This window comes from Onthophagus taurus, chromosome 11 (assembly GCF_036711975.1).
Source record: "Onthophagus taurus isolate NC chromosome 11, IU_Otau_3.0, whole genome shotgun sequence".
Lineage (NCBI taxonomy): Eukaryota > Metazoa > Arthropoda > Insecta > Coleoptera > Scarabaeidae > Onthophagus > Onthophagus taurus.
Window position 1 is genome coordinate 27387648 of NC_091976.1, and position 19107 is coordinate 27406754.

Here is a 19107-nt window from a genome sequence, read left to right on the forward strand (position 1 = left end):
GACGGCTAAACCCGAATGATTCTAGTTCTAGGTCTAGTGTTAGTTCAAATGCTTGTGTTCATTCTAGGTTATATATTTTTCATTGAACTAAAACAAACACTAGACCTAAAACTAGAATCATTCGGGTTTAGCCGAACGTCTCTTAAGACGGCTAAACCCGAATGTTTCTAGTTCTAGGTCTAGTGTTAGTTCATATCATTGTGTTCATTCTAGATAATATATTTTTCATTGAACTAAAACTAACACTAGACCTAAAACTAGAAACATTCGGATTTAGTCGAACGTCTCTTAAGACAACTAAACCAGAATGATTCTAGTTCTAGGTCTAGTGTTAGTTCAAATACTAGTGTTAGTTCTAGTTTTAGTTGTTATTCAGCGTAAGATTATTATATATTATTCATTGATCTAAAGCTATCTAAAAATGTAATAACAAGGTTTTGAAAGCTACAAATTATTACACACACGACAGTTAATCAATACTAATTTTTCTTCTACCATGAATATTACTCGATACGAAAAGGTTACAAGTTCAACAAGTTTCCCATCAAATTCTTGATAATCAGGTCAAACTTGATAAGAACACGGTTTCAAGTTGAAACGATCACCTGGCGATCGCACAAAGTGAAGGAAGTCAGCCCATTAGCTTTTCCTCACGCTAGAATAACTTTGAACTTTAACCCTTGACTGATAAAGCTTTTTCGGACTTCGTTTTGAAACTCGCGTGATACAATTGGATTAGAACTGATTAGGCGTCCATTAGCATGGAAGTTCGAAGGTACCGATAATTGCCAAAATAAATCTCTACTAATGGCACACCCCGGGCGCTTAATCTTGTTGTTTGTTGATTTAGGTTCGAAGGACGATTGAGTTAATTAGGCATTTTGCTTCCGCGCGGTTCGATTTTTATTGACTTTTCGTATCATTAAATAGTCTTAAATTAGAATTTAAAAATATTTTTTTTAATTAGGTTGCAATGAGTTGTATGAAGACGATGAAGAAGATGATATGTCATCACCTAGAAAGAAAACAACGATAGAAGAGCAATGGGAAAAAAATCAAGGTTTTGAATTGACGAGTGTGGAACAGGAAACCTATGAGAAGTACTTTTACGCAACGGAACACTGGAACTATTTTACGAACGATGAGGATTTAGGACCTGTTATCTTGTCTATAAAGCAAGAGACATTAAATTCAAGAGATCAATTTAGGTGAGCATGGAAATCCCATTAAACTTAGTTCGCCATTTTTTACCGGCTTCAAACAATTTCTAATTTATTTTTTAGCCCGGTTTTATTATCGGCATATTTTCATCATTCATAATCATATTTTTAGAGATTTTCCTTTCATTACTCCCCATCTCGACCGGGTTTGCTCATTAACTTTAATATTTCCGCTTAATGTGCAAGACTGAAGGGCGCGCAATTCGAGCACGTTTCCATCCGGGTCGTTTAGAATCAACGTCCTAAAACGTTGTCTCTCGTCGATAATACTCCACCCACCATTTTCATAGTGTTCCGGAACCCTTTTGTAAACTTTAATTTTCACCAGGTTAATATTTACGTTATTAAATGAAATTAGCATTTTATCACCCTTTCAATCTATTAAATAGCATAAATTATTGGAGTTTATAAATAGATATAGGGGGGATAAAAAAAGGTTTATGATGAAGTAAACTTTTTTTTTTGTACTTTTTTATGGGGTTTGGTAATTAAGTTTTATGGATTAGAATAAAAAGAAAAGTAATTAATTATGGAGAAGGATTTAGAATTACAGGTATAAAATCAATTCTGGCAAAAATCAAATGCAGTTGAAAATAAATCATCAGAAGCCAGATAGAGGGAAAGATAATTTTAGATGATCAAAATGTTCAGACATATAATTCCTGGGTCTTTTATTACTAATAAACAAAGTATCTACATGCTAGACCCCAGTTTTAGAAATGCAAGTTTAAAAGTATCATTACCAGAGACGTTAGTTAGATTCTTTGGTTCAATCAGATTTTTGATCGAAATATATATTAAATCCTACATAAATCTCTCCTTATATCCTAACGTTAATTAATCGTAAAAGATGCATGTACCGAGAGTTCAGAAAAAATGAAGATGTTGACACCAAGAAGAGAATTAATGAGCTTAGTAAAAGTATTCACAAGTTAATATGGCAATTCAGATCTTCCAGATGCATTGAAGCTTGTAATAATATCAACCAAAGTATAGGAAAATGTTTCTGGAATGAAGTCAAAAAACTATCAAAATACAAAAAAAAGTGGCTCCAGCTGTAACACTGATTTCTAAAAGGCACAAGTACATGCTAAATCTGGAAGAATGTTTTAAAAAATCTGAAAATCACTTATTCGATAACGACCATGACGATCAGATTGAAAACTGACTAGTTTACAGCGTTTGAAAACACTGCACAAATTTCTAGTAACAAATTGAATGTCGATGAAGATGAATACTGGAAATTGTTAAACAAGGGAAAAAATACTTCGGCCGGCTATGATAAGCTGACACGAACAATTTTTAGACAATTACATCCTAACATTCATGCACATGTAAAAGACATATTCAACTCTTGTTTCCAAAATCAATACTTTCCTAATGAATGGAAAACTGGGGCAGTAGTATGCATCCCAAAAAAAGACTTGAACCTACAAACGCCTTCTGGTTAATAACGTTGCTTTCTGTCATCGGGAAAATGTTTAAAAATCTTATTAAAAAACGACTGCTAATGTATGTTGAAGATAAGATTCCACATCATCAATTTGGATTTAAATCAGGAAAATCGACTATACATCCACTAGTTATTCTTACTTCAAATCTACACACTTGTCACTTGTAGCAAATAAAATCAGTGTGGCAGAATGGTCTGATTTACAAATTACACAAATTAAACATTCCACCTGAGTTACTTAAATTACTGTCAAATTTTTTAAAAGATTGTTCTTTTCGTGAAAGAACAAATGAATCTATCCCGGATTAATTCCAAATTCAACAATGCGTACCACAGGGTTCGCCGCTCTCACCAATACTATACAATGCTTTTGCATATGATATGATGGAAATTTCCGCGCTGTCTACCTAATAGCGCATGAGCAGAAACTTGAAACAGCCATAGTAACATTACAAGAAGCAACTAACAAAATAACTAAATGGTGCTCTTCCTGGAGAATTAACACAAACGTTTCAAAAACACAACTTCTAAGATAACAGATAATTCTCCAACAGTATACATCAGACAAACGCAAACATCAAATACCTAGGTATAATCTTTGACAGCAAAGTGAAGTTCCACATACGCACAAAAAAGGCTAAAATGTAAGCAATCATCAGAGCAAAGCTGTTTAGAAGTTTAACCTACAAGAAAGAAGGCATTAACATCAAATGCCCTGCGCATATTTATAAGACTATTTGTAGACCAATTTTAGAGTATGCAAGCCTATTGACCTATGATAGCAAGCGATGCACACAAAGGAGTTTGGAAGTTGGCGAAAGAACTAGTCTCCGAGCAGTAACATTGCACAACATCGCAAATAAAACGATTTTACATTATTTCGGTTGAGCGACTTCTAATTTTAGCAAACAAATCTAAGAGCAAGATGGTTGAAGAAATGTCACCCCTATTTATACATTCAGAATTCGACACTATTTACAAAAGGATTATGACAAGATAACAATATGTGGGTGATAAAATTTTAATTATTGAGGTGGGGCGGAAGGACTTTGGTCGATAGCCCTTTTTGGACTTAATATAGAATGTACATTATGTTGTTGTTTATGTTATATATTGCTTTTAATTGTCTAAAATAAATCTACTGTCTCTCTCTCCAACATAAATTTCTAAGGGTTAATTTACAAAAATGTCCGAAATTGTTAAATTCAATCCGCTCCCAGAATCTGATAAAACCCAAATGCAACTAGAAAACTCTCTCAATGCTGGCGACCAGATAATCTTTTGCCTATCTGCTCAAGACTCTAATTTAAACTAGTTCATCAAAATGATTTCCCAATTATTGTCATTTATTATTGATTAAATTATTGTGAGCTGCGTTGAAAAAGTCAAAACTTGGTTTTTGATGATTTGTTGAGTTCAGAATTGTTTCCACTCAGGTTGTTCACTTTGCTCTTGCTCAATCAACTTCTGATTATGCGAATCCAGCAGTTTTTGAATATCATCAAAATCATCCTCTAAATTTGATTGTCTGAAAAAATTAACCACTTCTTCAATCACATTACCATTTTCATCAGAATCTGGCGTTTATGCCCCTTATCTAAAACATTGAATGCACAAATCATCTGGTATAGTAGCTTTAAATGTCATCAAATGACTCTCTGGTCTATCGGTTGAAACATACGTTGTGAATCAATAATAGTATCAAATTAGATGGGATTTGTTTTAATTGGCAATAACGTTCGACTTTAGGTGTTAATTAAACACGTCCTTACAAAGGCAAGCTGTCACCAAAGCTTTAGCATTTAAGGCAATTGAGGTTTATTTATTATTTATAATCAACTGCATTCGCTCCAACTCATTGTCAATCGATATTTGATAGCTTTAAAATTTGGAAATGTTTTCTCTTCACCATCATCTTATTAAAAATGTATTAATTTCAAATAATTCTTATATTTTTTCTATTACCAACAGGATATTGGTTAGAGCTATTAGCTACACAGTTCACGGCTTAATACCCGCCAGTTGTGTATTTGCCGATCGGTACAATAGGGAGGAGGTCGTCAGGTCGTTGGGAAAGGAGGTGAACATCAACCCCCCTTTAACCCTCGGACAACTTCCTGACACGCCGGAAGAACTGTTGAAATTAGACCAGGTGGGTAATGAATTAAACGCAACAAGCGTTTGTGTCATGTCAAACTTTTCTTATTCTTTTATTGAACAGTAAATATTTTTTGTTTTAGGTTTTTATTAAATCCGAATTAAAAGTGGGAGTAATTTATGTGAAAGAAGGTCAATATTCCGAGGAAGAAATTCTTGATAACAATGACAATTCGTTACTTTTCGAAGAATTTTTACAAATTCTTGGCGAAAGGGTCCGTTTAAAAGGGTTTGATAAATATAAAGGTGGTTTGGATACCGTTCACGATTTAACCGGTCTTTATTCTGTTTATACAAACTGGAGAAGTATTGAAATTATGTTCCATGTGAGTACGTTGCTTCCTTACGAAAAACATGACCCCCAAAAACTGCAAAGAAAGCGCCACATCGGCAACGATATAGTTTGCGTAGTCTTTTTGGAAGCTGATAACACATCGTTTTCACCTTCTTGTATAAAAAGCCATTTTCTGCATACGTTTATCTTAGTAAGGACATCGCCGAGGATAAAAAGAAAACCGACGAGATATGAAGTGTCCGTTGTTACCAGAGATGAAGTAGGAGCTTATAAACCCTATTTATGGGAACAAAGTGTTTTTGATAAAGGCCCTATGTTTAGAGAATGGCTTTTAACTAAAATTGTGAACGGAGAAAGAGCTAGTTATTCAGCACCGAAATTTGCGCGAATGCAAGAGAGAACTCGATCTCAAATGTTGGAAGATATCGTAGCTAATTTGCAGAATCATGCGGAAACTGGACAAATACCTAAACCTTATAGGAGAGGTTCTTGGAGACCTATTGGACATATGAGACCATCATCACCTTTATTAGATAGTGTTAGAGATCAATTTGAAGATTACGATCAATTAGCGAAAGATTTTACGAGAATGTTCTTAAACAGCAATGAAAATACATTAGCTAATTCGCAACTATTTGACGTGGTTTTTATGGTGGGCCAATCAAAACAAAAAACGAAATTTATTGGCGTTAGAGCTATTCTTGGAGTAAGAAGTCGAGTATTCCAAGAAATGTTATACGGAATCCAAACGGGTTTTGGCTCCCCTCAAGTTCCCGTTGCTGAATTATTAGCAAGACCAGTGCCAACCCTTCTCAGCCCACAACAATCAAGACCGAAAAGCAGCAATTTCCTTCAAGTTCCCGACATCGAATCACCTCGTCCAAAAAGTGTCCCATCATCGCCGATGGTAAAAAGGGCATTCTCTAGATTAGGAACTATAACAGCCGGATGGGGGCGATCAATTCGAAAATCTAACGCTCAACAATTAACGGTCGACGATAAAAAGAAATGGGCCAGTAGCCATGATTGTTCGAATAAAGATGGAAAAGACAAAGAAGGAAAAGATAAACCAACAGCACAACAACTTCCAGTACCGAGATTAAGCGTTTGCGCCGATGCACAAAAAGTCGATAGAGCTAAATTAGCTCAAACGGAATTTTCAATTATCGAATTCGATCCGGATACTTTTCGTATTCTTCTAGATTATTTACATACCGGTTCGTGTCCGTTAACTTGTTCTACAATACCCGGTTTAATATGCGCTGCTGAACATTACGATTTACCGGAGTTATTACAAGCTTGCTTCCATCATGCCAAACAATTCTTAAGAATCGATGTGGTATGACGAAAAAAAATTTTTTTTAATAATCTCATTTATTAATTTAATTTTAATTTTAGGTGTGCTGCATGTTGTGTTCATTAGAAAATTATTATTGGAGATATACTTCCGCTTCGGAGTTAGTGAATATGATAATGGCTTTTGTCGAAACAAGAGCTTACACTTTATTTCAAACATCCGAATTTTTAACGTTAAGTGAAAGCATGGTACAAATGATAATGTGTAGGTAAGTAAAATGAATATACAACAATCTAGTGCTGACTAATCACTAAAACTAGAACTAACACTAGATCTATAACTAGAAAGTTTCGGGTTTAGCTGTGCGTCTTCAGACGTTCATCGATAACTTTCCACCAATTATTAAAATATCCTCTTTTTAATGCAAAAAGCCGTTTTGAAAAAGCCCTGAAAATTTTCCAAAGTGTTAATAAGAGTGTCGTCTTTCCAATGCAACAAGCCGTTTTGAAAAATCCCTCTCAGTTCTTGAGAAATAAATTTTTGAAATGATCGAAAATTTTTTCGAATTTTTCAGTTTTCGTCGATAAAGTTTTAAAAATTCATATAAAATCCAGTTCTTGGAATATGAGTATGAAAATTTCCCAAAGTGTTAATAAAAGTGTCCTCTTACCAATGAACCAACCCGTTTTGAAAAATAACTTTTAGTTTTTGAGAAAACAATATTTGAAGTTTTGATAAAATTTTCGATGTTGCAATTTTCATCGATAACTTTCAAAACTCGCTATAAAATTAATTTCTTGAAGGATCCTTGTGGAAATGTCAGCAATTATTAATTAAAGTATCCTCTTTTTAATGCAGCAAGCCGTTTTGAAAAATCGCTTTTAGTTCTTGAGAAATAAATTTTTGAAATGACCGAAAATTTTTTCGAATTTTTCAGTTTTCGCAGATTAAGTTTTAAAAATTCTTATAAAATCCAGTTCTTGGAATATGAGTATGAAAATCTCCCAAAGTGTTAATAAAAGTGTCCTCTTTCCAATGGACCAATACGTTTTGAAAAATAACTTTTAGTTTTTGAGAAAACAATGTTTGAAGTTTTGATAAAATTTTCGATGTTGCAATTTTCATCGATAACTTTCAAAATTCGCTATAAAATTCCTTTCTTGAGGGATCCTTGTGGAAATATCACCAATTATTAATTAAAGTATACTCTTTTTAATGCAGCAAGCCGTTTTGAAAAATCGCTTTTAGTTTTTGAGAAATAAATTTTTGAAATTATCGAAGATTTTTTCGAATTCTGCAATTTTCACCGACTAAGTTTTAAAAATTCGTATAAAATCCAGTTCTTGGAATATGAGTATGAAAAGTTCCCAAAGTGTTAATAAAAGTGTCCTTTTTCCAATGAACCAACCCGTTTTGAAAAATAACTTTTAGTTTTTGAGAAAACAATATTTGAAGTTTTGATAACATTTTTAATGTTACAATTTTCATCAATAATTTTCAAAATTCGCTATAAAATTAAGTTCTTGAAGGATCCTTGTGGAAATGTCACCAATTATTAATTAAAGTATCCTCTTTTTAATGCAACAAGCCGTTTTGAACAATCGCTTTTAGTTTTTGAGAAATAAATTTTTGAAATTATCGACTATTTTTTCGAATTTTGCAATTTTCGCCGATTAAGTTTTAAAAATTCATATAAAATCCAGTTCTTGGAATATGAGTATGAAAATTTCCCAACGTGTTAATAAAAGTATCCTCTTTCCAATAAACCAACCCGTTTTGAAAAATAACTTTTAGTTTTTGAGAAAACAATATTTGAAGTTTTGATAAAATTTTCGATGTTGCAATTTTCATCGATAACTTTCAAAAATTGCTATAAAATTAATTTCTTGAAGGATCCTTGTGGAAATATCACCAATTATTAATTAAAGTATACTCTTTTTAATGCAGCAAGCCGTTTTGAAAAATCGCTTTTAGTTTTTGAGAAATAAATTTTTGAAATTATCGAAGATTTTTTCGAATTCTGCAATTTTCACCGACTAAGTTTTAAAAATTCGTATAAAATCCAGTTCTTGGAATATGAGTATGAAAATTTCCCAAAGTGTTAATAAGAGTGTCCTCTTTCCAATGAACCAATACGTTTTGAAAAATAACTTTTAGTTTTTGAGAAAACAATGTTTGAAGTTTTGATAAAATTTTCGATGTTGCAATTTTCATCGATAACTTTCAAAATTCGCTATAAAATTCCTTTCTTGAGGGATCCTTGTGGAAATATCACCAATTATTAATTAAAGTAAACTCTTTTTAATGCAGCAAGCCGTTTTGAAAAATCGCTTTTAGTTTTTGAGAAATAAATTTTTGAAATTATCGAAGATTTTTTCGAATTCTGCAATTTTCACCGACTAAGTTTTAAAAATTCGTATAAAATCCAGTTCTTGGAATATGAGTATGAAAATCTCCCAAAGTGTTAATAAAAGTGTCTTCTTTCCAATGAACCAATCCGTTTTGAAAAATAGCGTTTAGTTTTTGAGAAAACAATGTTTGAAGTTTTGATAAAATTTTCGATGTTGCAATTGTCATCGATAACTTTCAAAATTCGCTATAAAATTAATTCCTTGAAGGATCCTTGTGGAAATGTCACCAATTATTAATTAAAGTATCCTCTTTTTAATGCAACAAGCCGTTTTGAAAAATCGCTTTTAGTTTTTGAGAAAAAAATTTTTGAAATTATCGAAGATTTTTTCGAATTCTGCAATTTTCACCGACTAAGTTTTAAAAATTCGTATAAAATCCAGTTCTTGGAATATGAGTATGAAAATCTCCCAAAGTGTTAATAAAAGTGTCTTCTTTCCAATGAACCAATCCGTTTTGAAAAATAGCGTTTAGTTTTTGAGAAAACAATGTTTGAAGTTTTGATAAAATTTTCGATGTTGCAATTGTCATCGATAACTTTCAAAATTCGCTATAAAATTAATTTCTTGAAGGATCCTTGTGGAAATGTCACCAATTATTAATTAAAGTATCCTCTTTTTAATGCAACAAGCCGTTTGGAAAAATCGCTTTTAGTTTTAGAGAAAAAAATTTTTGAAATTATCGAAGATTTTTTCGAATTCTGCAATTTTCACCGACTAAGTTTTAAAAATTCGTATAAAATCCAGTTCTTGGAATATGAGTATGAAAATCTCCCAAAGTGTTAATAAAAGTGTCCTCTTCCCAAGGAACCAATCTGTTTTGAAAAATAACTTTTAGTTTTTGAGAAAACAATATTTGAAGTTTTGATAAAATTTTCGATGTTGCAATTTTCATCGATAACTTTCAAAATTCGCTATAAAATTAATTTCTTGAGGGATCCTTGTGGAAATGTCACCAATTATTAATTAAAGTATCCTCTTTTTAATGCAGCAAGCCGTTTTGAAAAATCGCTTTTAGTTTTTGAGAAATAAATTTTTGAAATTATCGAAGATTTTTTCGAATTCTGCAATTTTCACCGACTAAGTTTTAAAAATTCGTATAAAATCCAGTTCTTGGAATATGAGTATGAAAATTTCCCAAAGTGTTAATAAGAGTGTCCTCTTTCCAATGAACCAATACGTTTTGAAAAATAACTTTTAGTTTTTGAGAAAACAATGTTTGAAGTTTTGATAAAATTTTCGATGTTGCAATTTTCAAAATTCGCTATAAAATTAATTTCTTTAAGGATCCCTGTGGAAATATCACCAATTATTAATTATAGTATCCTCTTTTTAATGCAAAAAGCCGTTTTGAAAAATCACTTTTAGTTCTTGAGAAATAAATTTTTGAAATAATCGACAATTTTTTCGAATTTTGCAATATTCGCCGATTAAGTTTTAAAAATTCGTATAAAATCGATTTTTTGGAATATAAGTATGAAAATTTCCCAAAATGTTAATAAAGGTATCCTCTTTCCAATGAACCAACACGTTTTGAAATATAACTTTTCGTTTTTAAGAAAATAATACTTGAAGTTTTGATAAAATTTTCGATGTTGCAATTTTCATCGATAACTTTCAAAATTCGCTATAAAATTAATTTTTTGAAGGATCCTTGTGGAAATATCACCAATTATTAACTAAAGTATCCTCTTTTTAATGCAAAAAGCTGTTTTGAAAAATCGCTTTTAGTTTTTGAGAAATAAATTTTTGAAATAATCGTCAATTTTTACGAATTTTTCAATTTTCGCCGATTAAGTTTTAAAAATTCGTATAAAATCCATTTCTTTGAATATGAGTATGAAAATTTCCCACAGTGTTAATAAAAGTGTCCTCTTTCCAATAAACCAACCCGTTTTGAAAAATAACTTTTAGTTTTTGAGAAAACAATATTTGAAGTTTTGATAAAATTTTCGATGTTGCAATTTTCATCGATAACTTTCAAAATTCGCTATAAAATTAATTTCTTGAAGGATCCTTGTGGAAATGTCACCAATTACTAATTAAAGTATCCTCTTTTTAATGCACAAAGCCGTTTTGAAAAATCCCCTTCAGTTCTTGAGAAATAAATTTTTGAAATTCTATCGAGGTTTTATTGTATTAAAAAATGTTTTTTTTTTAATAGAAACTTAGAAGTGGCTGAAGTAATAAAATTTGAAGCAATGTTAAGCTGGGCAAGACATAAAATCCGTACGAAAACATCAAGTAAACTTGACGCAAAATTAGAATTTAAATGTATCATGGAAAGATTAGCGAGGGATTTAAAACTTTATAGAATATCACCCCAAGAACTAATTAAGGTAACTTTTTTAATTATTCCTACTTATCCATAAAAATTTATTTGCTTATTTATTATCTAGGTGGTATTACCATCGAAAGCGATTAAAAACGAACGAATCTTAGAAACTTTAATGTTCCAAGCAAACACTGGAATGTACAGAATACAAGATTCTTACATAAAAGAGTGCACGCAACGCTTGCAAAAACAAGACTCAAGATTCTCTGAATGGGGTTCATTTGATAATAGTGCATAAATAGGACAATCAAAATTAATTGTTTTTGTTTAAATAAAAATAAGAAAGTGAAATGAAGGATTTTTAATAGCAGTGAGAAGAAAATTGTGATTGTGAAGACAATCTAAAAATTAATTCAAGAAGAAGTCGAAGAAAATTGAAGTAAAAGAAGTAAAACAAAAATAATAAGATGAAAATTGAAGAAATATTATCGATGTTCGCCTTTTTCCTTCGAAAAGCATCTTTCTCTCGCAAAAACATCATTAATTGTTTTAAAACATGCTAAAATCAACTGTTAAACAGTTGAATTAACATAAAAAACATAATCTAACTCACATGACACCAATAATTGTTTAAAAAATATATATATATTGTATATTTATAGGAAAAAAAGTCTATCTACATACATATATGCCAAACGTGTGTCAAATCGTTATCATTACTTATTATTATTTTTTCTAATTTCTAAAAATAAATCCCTTCCTGTATAAAAAAAATAAGATACATTTACGAATACTCAAAGATGACGGCAAGAAAACTTGCTGTTTGTATACGTGTTCAATGTTTCATATGTTAAATAATATATAACGCAAATAAGTCTATAAAAGAATATCACAAGAAAAGATATCACCCTATTCATAGGTTGAAACTGGTTCAAATTCAAAAAGAAGTACTTTGTCATAATGTGCAGGTTTATTTTTATACCTACAAATAACAAAAAAATAAATAAATTGAAATGTAATATCTTTAAATAAAAATTTAACATCGCGCACAAAAGACTGTACAAAAATAAGAATTTCTTGTGGGTGGTAATCTTTTCATCAATGAACTAAAGAAAAAAAAATAAAAATATAATAAACGTATATAGACGTAGCTAGCTATAAAAAAATTTAACATATTTTGATACTAAATGAAAACATCCGCAAATCTTGCCGATCACAAAGATTTTAATTTATTTTTAACCCGTTCATTTCTATAATAACAATATAAATTTATAAAAAAAAAAGTGTGTCTTAAAAATATCGTAAAGGAACCTATTGTTGTCTTTAAAAAAAGCATGAAGATGATATAACTCGTTATCTGTTATTGTGCTCTTGTTCGAACGCGGAATAATTTCATCGACATTTTAAGCAAATTGAATAAAAAATATATATAAATATTAATAAAAAGCAATATTCACACAATAATAATAAAATGAGGTACCTTGTAACAAGAGTATATTGGAAGTTATTGTCCGTTCGAAAAAGTACTAGGTCTGTGAGCAAATATAATAAACTATGTGCTTTCAAACTCCAGAGATCAACTAAAAAGGATTAATAATTTTTGTTGTACATGTCAAATTTCTTTATAAAATTTTTGGAGACTTCGGTCTGTATCTAATCACCCACTTAACACCCCCTCGAGAACCATTTATCAATGTTATTAACCAAATATTAAAAAAAAAAATGAAAAATGTGTGAAACTAAAGTGTTTTTATGTATTTTGGTTGTTTATGTGATGAAAACATCTTTAAAAACTACTGATGTATTGACGGAATTTAAATTGCTTTATCAAATAAATTATTTTCGAATTATATTTGTTTATTATTAAAATAACTTTAAAACCATCTTAACCTCCACTTATTGTTAGACACACCGCTAAATCCGAATGTTTCTAGTTCTAGGTCTAGTTCCAATACTTATAATTATTACTTGCACTATCATTAGAACCTAAGGACGCAGCTATATGCACGGAAGTTCTATCAAAGACAATATGAGCAAACAGGAATTCAAACATTGAGACACTGAGGGTGGAAAGCACACGTATATTCTTACTACTTTATTTCCATATTCAATATTGCAACTATGTGTCAGACACGATTCTCAGCCAGCCAAGTGCGTTTATGATACAAACATGTTCTTTATATGAATAGGACAGTAGGGCAAGGAATCAACATTACTAGAAAATCTTTAACACCTGGAGAGAAGAACATTCTCGCAAGACTCTGCAACATTCTTCTCCCTCACAACATAAAATTAGGACTAATCAAACAGTTTGTGAATCAAATATATCTCCGAGAAGTTTCTTTATCTGTCAGAAGCTATTGAAAAATTTTGACGAATTAAGAAAAAACTCAGTCAGCATTTAAATACTGAAAGTGATATTTAAAGACAAACTATTTTATTGAAAGCATTCCCTTACTTTCATTGCCAGAGTTGTGCCAAAACTAATAACGACTGAAAATGCAGCATCGTTTATTATTGTAGCGAACAATTTTAAGCTACAATATAAATTCAAATTTTCTTTGCATGATATTGGTTGACATTTATATTGAATTAATGATAAAATAATTTTAACAACATATTTATTTGTAATAGTACAAAATGTTATGAAGCTCTTTGAAAATATAAATCCAAATCAGCCATAATTCTAGGATCAACGCTTAATTTTAATTTTTCCAACATGGGTACATAATTAGCAAAACAATTTTTTTCTGTTGGTAAACACCACGGAAATAAACCTATCACAACAAAATAGACAATCTCATTTTCATTGCCATCGTTAAATAGATTTTCAATAAACAAAAACTTATCGAAACCATCATGCGAATCAATAAATAATTGCAATTGTTTTGTATAAAATTCAATCATATTAAAAGAATACATTTCAATCATTGCAAATAAGTGAGGTTTAATGTTTTCGGAGAATATCTTGGGATCTTTGTTAGATTTCAAAAATATAATACTATGTTCTAAAAGGAGTTTTATCGTAATGAGAGTGTGTTGTTGAACATTTGTTTTTAGAACTGCATAAAGATCTTCGATAATTTTAATGTTGTTAAAAGATCTGGCTTCGTTTGTTATCTTAGTAATCAAAGTTGTTGCTTTCGATCTCATTTGAATGTTTGTTGGTGTACATTTTTTTACTAATTCTGTAATTAAGTTAATTATAAATGCGTATATTTCGTTGTGTTTTTCTCCTGTAGTATGAAATAAACATTTGTTAATGAAATTAGTTGTGGTTAAATCGGCAGTTTTGAGACATCGCATCATTAAATCAATGTTTATTTCATCCATTACGTAACCAGGTAGGTTTTCTATTAAATGAATCGCTTTATCGCGTATGTTTTGGTCTTCATTGCTCATAATGTTATCATAAATTATTGTGATGTATTGTGCTACGAATTCTTGAGGCATTTTTGAGTAATCGTATATGTCGATTGTTTGTAAATTCTGTATAAATAAATTGAAATATTTTTCGTCAACATTTTCAATAAAATACTCCATAGTCTTTTTTAATAAAATATTCCGCATCGATAAATTTGTTTCTAATCGACTTGAGGTAACTAAAAAATCATGGTACGAATTAACAGGAAGTAAATGTTTTCCTAAATATAAAGCGTGTTTTTTTACGGAAATTGCAGCTTCGTAGATGTTTTGTAAAAACTCGGGGAGAAGATTTTGGGGTACTTTGTAAGCTATTTTGTAAAGTGATCCCAAAGCGTGTTTTAAATAATCAGCTTTACAAAATGTTCTTATCAATTTCATATTTTCCGGTGTGGAAATTTGTGGGATATATTTAATAATTTGTCGTTGTTTTGCTACGAAAATTTTATCGGTGTTTGGTTCTATTTTAGCATCTTCCGGTGGTAAAAACTTGGAAACAACATCGATAAATTTCTTATCGTACGATATGAATTTAAGTAAAGCAGCGTCAATGTCGACGTCGCTATCTTCAAGTTGGTGAAAACACAAATCGGTATAAACCTGTAGATGAGTTTTTATAAAGTAGGGACATAACAAGATTTTGCGAACTATTTTATTTAATCCATATATTTTTTTGTGTATGTTGTCAAAATGATGAAGTTCTTTTGGGCAATATTCAAGACAATATAATATAATTTGTGTGTTGATGTTGTGTGGTTGATTAAAGTATTGAATGTATTTATTAAAGGATTTATCTTTGTTGTAGTTTTTAATGAAATAAAATTCATCTCCAGTTTGTTGACTGAAGCTATAATTAACACCGTAATCTAAAATATAAGCGTACTCTAAAACATTGATTTCTTTAGGGAATCGTTTATCGAATTCCACAACCATGTGTAATAAACTAAAATATAATTTCTGACTTTCTCCTTCTAAACGTTTACTCATTTCTTCAATAAAAATTTTCATATGTTTTTTTGAATGTTCAAAAGAATAATTCGTATTAATAAAAAAATTTTTAAGACATCTTTTCATGAATTCATCTAATAAATGTTTATACGGCTTATTATTATCAACGAGCCAAACGAAATGTCGTTCAAAAAAGTGTTCCCAATTCGCATGAATTCCTGAATATTCTAAATATTCAATAAGATTATAAATTGTTTCCCAATGTTCTTCGCTAAATCGACTATAATCTTTCCAACTATAAGTTACATCATGCACAAATTCATTTAACGCTCTCGTATCATTCTTATACCGACCATAAACAAATTTCAAAACCTCCAATAAAGCTTTCGCATCGCTGTTTATGTCACAAGTTTTATAAAGGGTACGAATTAAGTCTAGACGGGTATCAGGATCGTTTGCACTTTTTAATTTTTCTTTAACAATCGGTATTGAGCGATTTATTGGATAATAATGTAAAAAATCTTCTTTATCACTTATTTTATCTAAAACGTATTCTCTTTCCTCAGTTGTAAAATATTGCAAAAAATCCCCATTTATTAAATAGACGTAATCGTTAAAATTTTCTTTATACATCTTCATAAATAATTCTTGTAATAAAGGAAAAATTTGTTTCCTAGGCATATAAATAATTGGCGAATTATTAGGGCTAATATCCCTAATATAATCGCTTAAATTATTGGGATAAGATTTTAAAATTAATTCTTTATGCATATCAACTTTTCTGGCTGCGTTTAACAGATGTTTACCTGTTATGAGTGTTTGGGGGTTCAGAAAACTATGTTTTATCATTCTTTCTTTCGTTGGGAGAAGTTTCATTGCACCCCGGCTCCCAATATAATACAAAAATTGATAATTTTTATGTAATCTCCAAAAGAATGGTATGTTAGATCTAGTTTGAGCGATATATTTAAAAATTTTTGTGTAATTTGAAATTGTTACAGTTTTGTGCTTAGTTTTGATCATCAATTCGAAATAAAACTCTAAAAATTCCGGATCCTTTTTATAAATTTCTAATAAACTACGACAAGATAAATATAATATGTATTTAGAACATTTATCTTTGATTAGATCAAGAGAGCAGCAATGTAATAAAATAATTGCTGTTTTTATACCAAATTTTTCTTCTAATCTATTAAATAATTCATCAGCTAACTTAGGATTATCATTTATGTTTTTACCAATTATTTTAATGACCTTCATACTTGTTTTATAAGACAATTTCGGCAAAAAATTGTCTACAAAATCATCTACACTCATTTTATTAAGCAAATTCTTAAAGTATATCCAGTTTTTCAAAATTCTCCCCACAGCAGCGTCATTTCCAGTTTTTAAAACATCGAGAATCGACGATTCTAATTGAAAATGTACGATTAATTCATTTTTTAAATTCTTATCATACTCAGTTGTTGTAATTAAGTTATTAATGAAATCTTGAATTTCTTCATAACTATACTCGGCTTGCAGAGTTTTTATGAAACCATTCAAACTTCTCTTCTTCTCCCTGTATGAGTCACCATGTAAATTAAGAAAGGAGGTAATTGCTTTCCTCGTTTTTTCAGAAAAAATCTAAACAAAATAATTCTCATTTAAATAATCAATTAGAAATTAGAAAAATTGTTACCTCATCATCCATGGTTAAATTAGAAGGATTCAATTAAACGAGGCACCTTAATCACTCGATGAACATAACGTTGTGAAATATTTTTTTGTAAAAACAAATTTTTTTCTGTAAATAACATTGCGCAAGCGCTAGTTTCGATAATTTCAACAAATTTACCGACAGATAACATTTTGCAGTATCTACTCTAATAAAAAACACAGTACATGTTTTATATATATTAAATTATTATTAATTTAGTTGTTATTTATTCATTTTAAGATATTTTATACATATGACACTGACAGATTAAATCTTTGTTATCGCCAACCTCACATGCTAAAACATCCCTAACAAAATTACCCAAAAACATAAATTTAAAGATAAAATTTAAGTTAGTTTTAACCCATAACTTGGATAATAAAACGGAATATTACAGTCCTTAATTAATTAATGTTTAAAATTAATTTTAAAAACAGCGTTTAGATTTAAATTAGAAATATTTCCCGCGTTGACGGAAATCGTGGCAACCATTGGCCGGTAAAACAGATTGATTTAAATAAAAATTTAACATCGCGCACAAAAGACTGTACAAAAATAAGAATTTCTTGTGGGTGGTAATCTTTTCATCAATGAACTAAAGAAAAAAAAATAAAAATATAATAAACGTATATAGACGTAGCTAGCTATAAAAAAATTTAACATATTTTGATACTAAATGAAAACATCCGCAAATCTTGCCGATCACAAAGATTTTAATTTATTTTTAACCCGTTCATTTCTATAATAACAATATAAATTTATAAAAAAAAAGTGTGTCTTAAAAATATCGTAAAGGAACCTATTGTTGTCTTTAAAAAAAGCATGAAGATGATATAACTCGTTATCTGTTATTGTGCTCTTGTTCGAACGCGGAATAATTTCATCGACATTTTCAGCAAATTGAATAAAAAATATATATAAATATTAATAAAAAGCAATATTCACACAATAATAATAAAATGAGGTACCTTGTAACAAGAGTATATTGGAAGTTATTGTCCGTTCGAAAAAGTACTAGGTCTGTGAGCAAATATAATAAACTATGTGCTTTCAAACTCCAGAGATCAACTAAAAAGGATTAATAATTTTTGTTGTACATGTCAAATTTCTTTATAAAATTTTTGAGACTTCGGTCTGTATCTAATCACCCACTTAACACCCCCTTGAGAACCATTTATCAATGTTATTAACCAAATATTAAAAAAAAAATGAAAAATGTGTGAAACTAAAGTGTTTTTATGTATTTTGGTTGTTTATGTGATGAAAACATCTTTAAAAACTACTGATGTATTGACGGAATTTAAATTGCTTTATCAAATAAATTATTTTCGAATTATATTTGTTTATTATTAAAATAACTTTAAAACTATCTTAACTTAACCTTCACTTATTGTTGCACGAACCGCTAATCCCGAATGTTTATAGTTTTAGCTCTATTGTTTGTTCTTGTGATAGTTCCAATAGTTTCAAATTTCGCCAATTTCGGACCAGCACATTTTCTAGATGTTAGTATAAAATTAAAAGTTTATGCCTTTTATTTTATATAGAATTTAAGTCTAACTAGTTTTGGTCCTTAGCTATTTTCAGAAACTCTACAAATAGATTAACATCTCTCATCTTATCCATTTTACAAACGATAGCGGTAGGTAGCGCTTGTATTCAATTGAGTTAAATCTTTTTATGGATCTAGTCTTTATGGTCCATTACTAAGGTTTTATGTATAAAAAGTATTTCCCCATCGCCTTTAGTTTTTGAGTTATAATTGAGTTAATTTTCGAAAATCAACAATTTTGATGTTTAATCGATTTAGAGCTTATAAATAAAAAATGATAATAATTGGGTTCAATCTTTTTATGGATCCAATCTTTATGGCCCATTACTAAGGTTTTATGTATAAAAAGTTTTTCCCCATCGCTTTTGGTTTTTGAGTTA

At 29.9% G+C, this 19107-nt stretch overlaps 2 protein-coding genes across 6 annotated transcripts in view; one reads left to right on the forward strand and one right to left on the reverse strand.

The window, feature by feature from the left end:
* Positions 1–12955, forward strand: part of LOC111415783 (Rap GTPase activating protein radish) — an 83814-nt gene extending 70859 nt beyond the window's left edge. For all 5 annotated transcript variants that reach the window (XM_023047633.2, XM_071200163.1, XM_023047632.2 and 2 more), the window contains 6 exons: positions 968–1208; positions 4645–4825; positions 4914–6464; positions 6524–6690; positions 10995–11169; positions 11230–12955. In XM_023047633.2, coding sequence (XP_022903401.1) covers positions 968–1208; positions 4645–4825; positions 4914–6464; positions 6524–6690; positions 10995–11169; positions 11230–11403 — 2489 coding nt within the window. In that variant the 3' untranslated portion in view covers positions 11404–12955. The remainder of the gene's footprint in view (positions 1–967; positions 1209–4644; positions 4826–4913; positions 6465–6523; positions 6691–10994; positions 11170–11229) is intronic.
* A 754-nt stretch (positions 12956–13709) lies between these two features.
* Positions 13710–17440, reverse strand: LOC111415785 (uncharacterized). Its single transcript, XM_023047637.2, has 2 exons — positions 17158–17440; positions 13710–17102 (listed from the first exon to the last, which is right to left on the reverse strand). The coding sequence occupies exons 1-2, from the start codon at positions 17167–17169 to the stop codon at positions 13749–13751; spliced, it is 3366 nt and encodes a 1121-aa protein (XP_022903405.2). The 5' UTR covers positions 17170–17440; the 3' UTR covers positions 13710–13748.
* Between the last annotated feature and the right edge of the window lie 1667 nt (positions 17441–19107).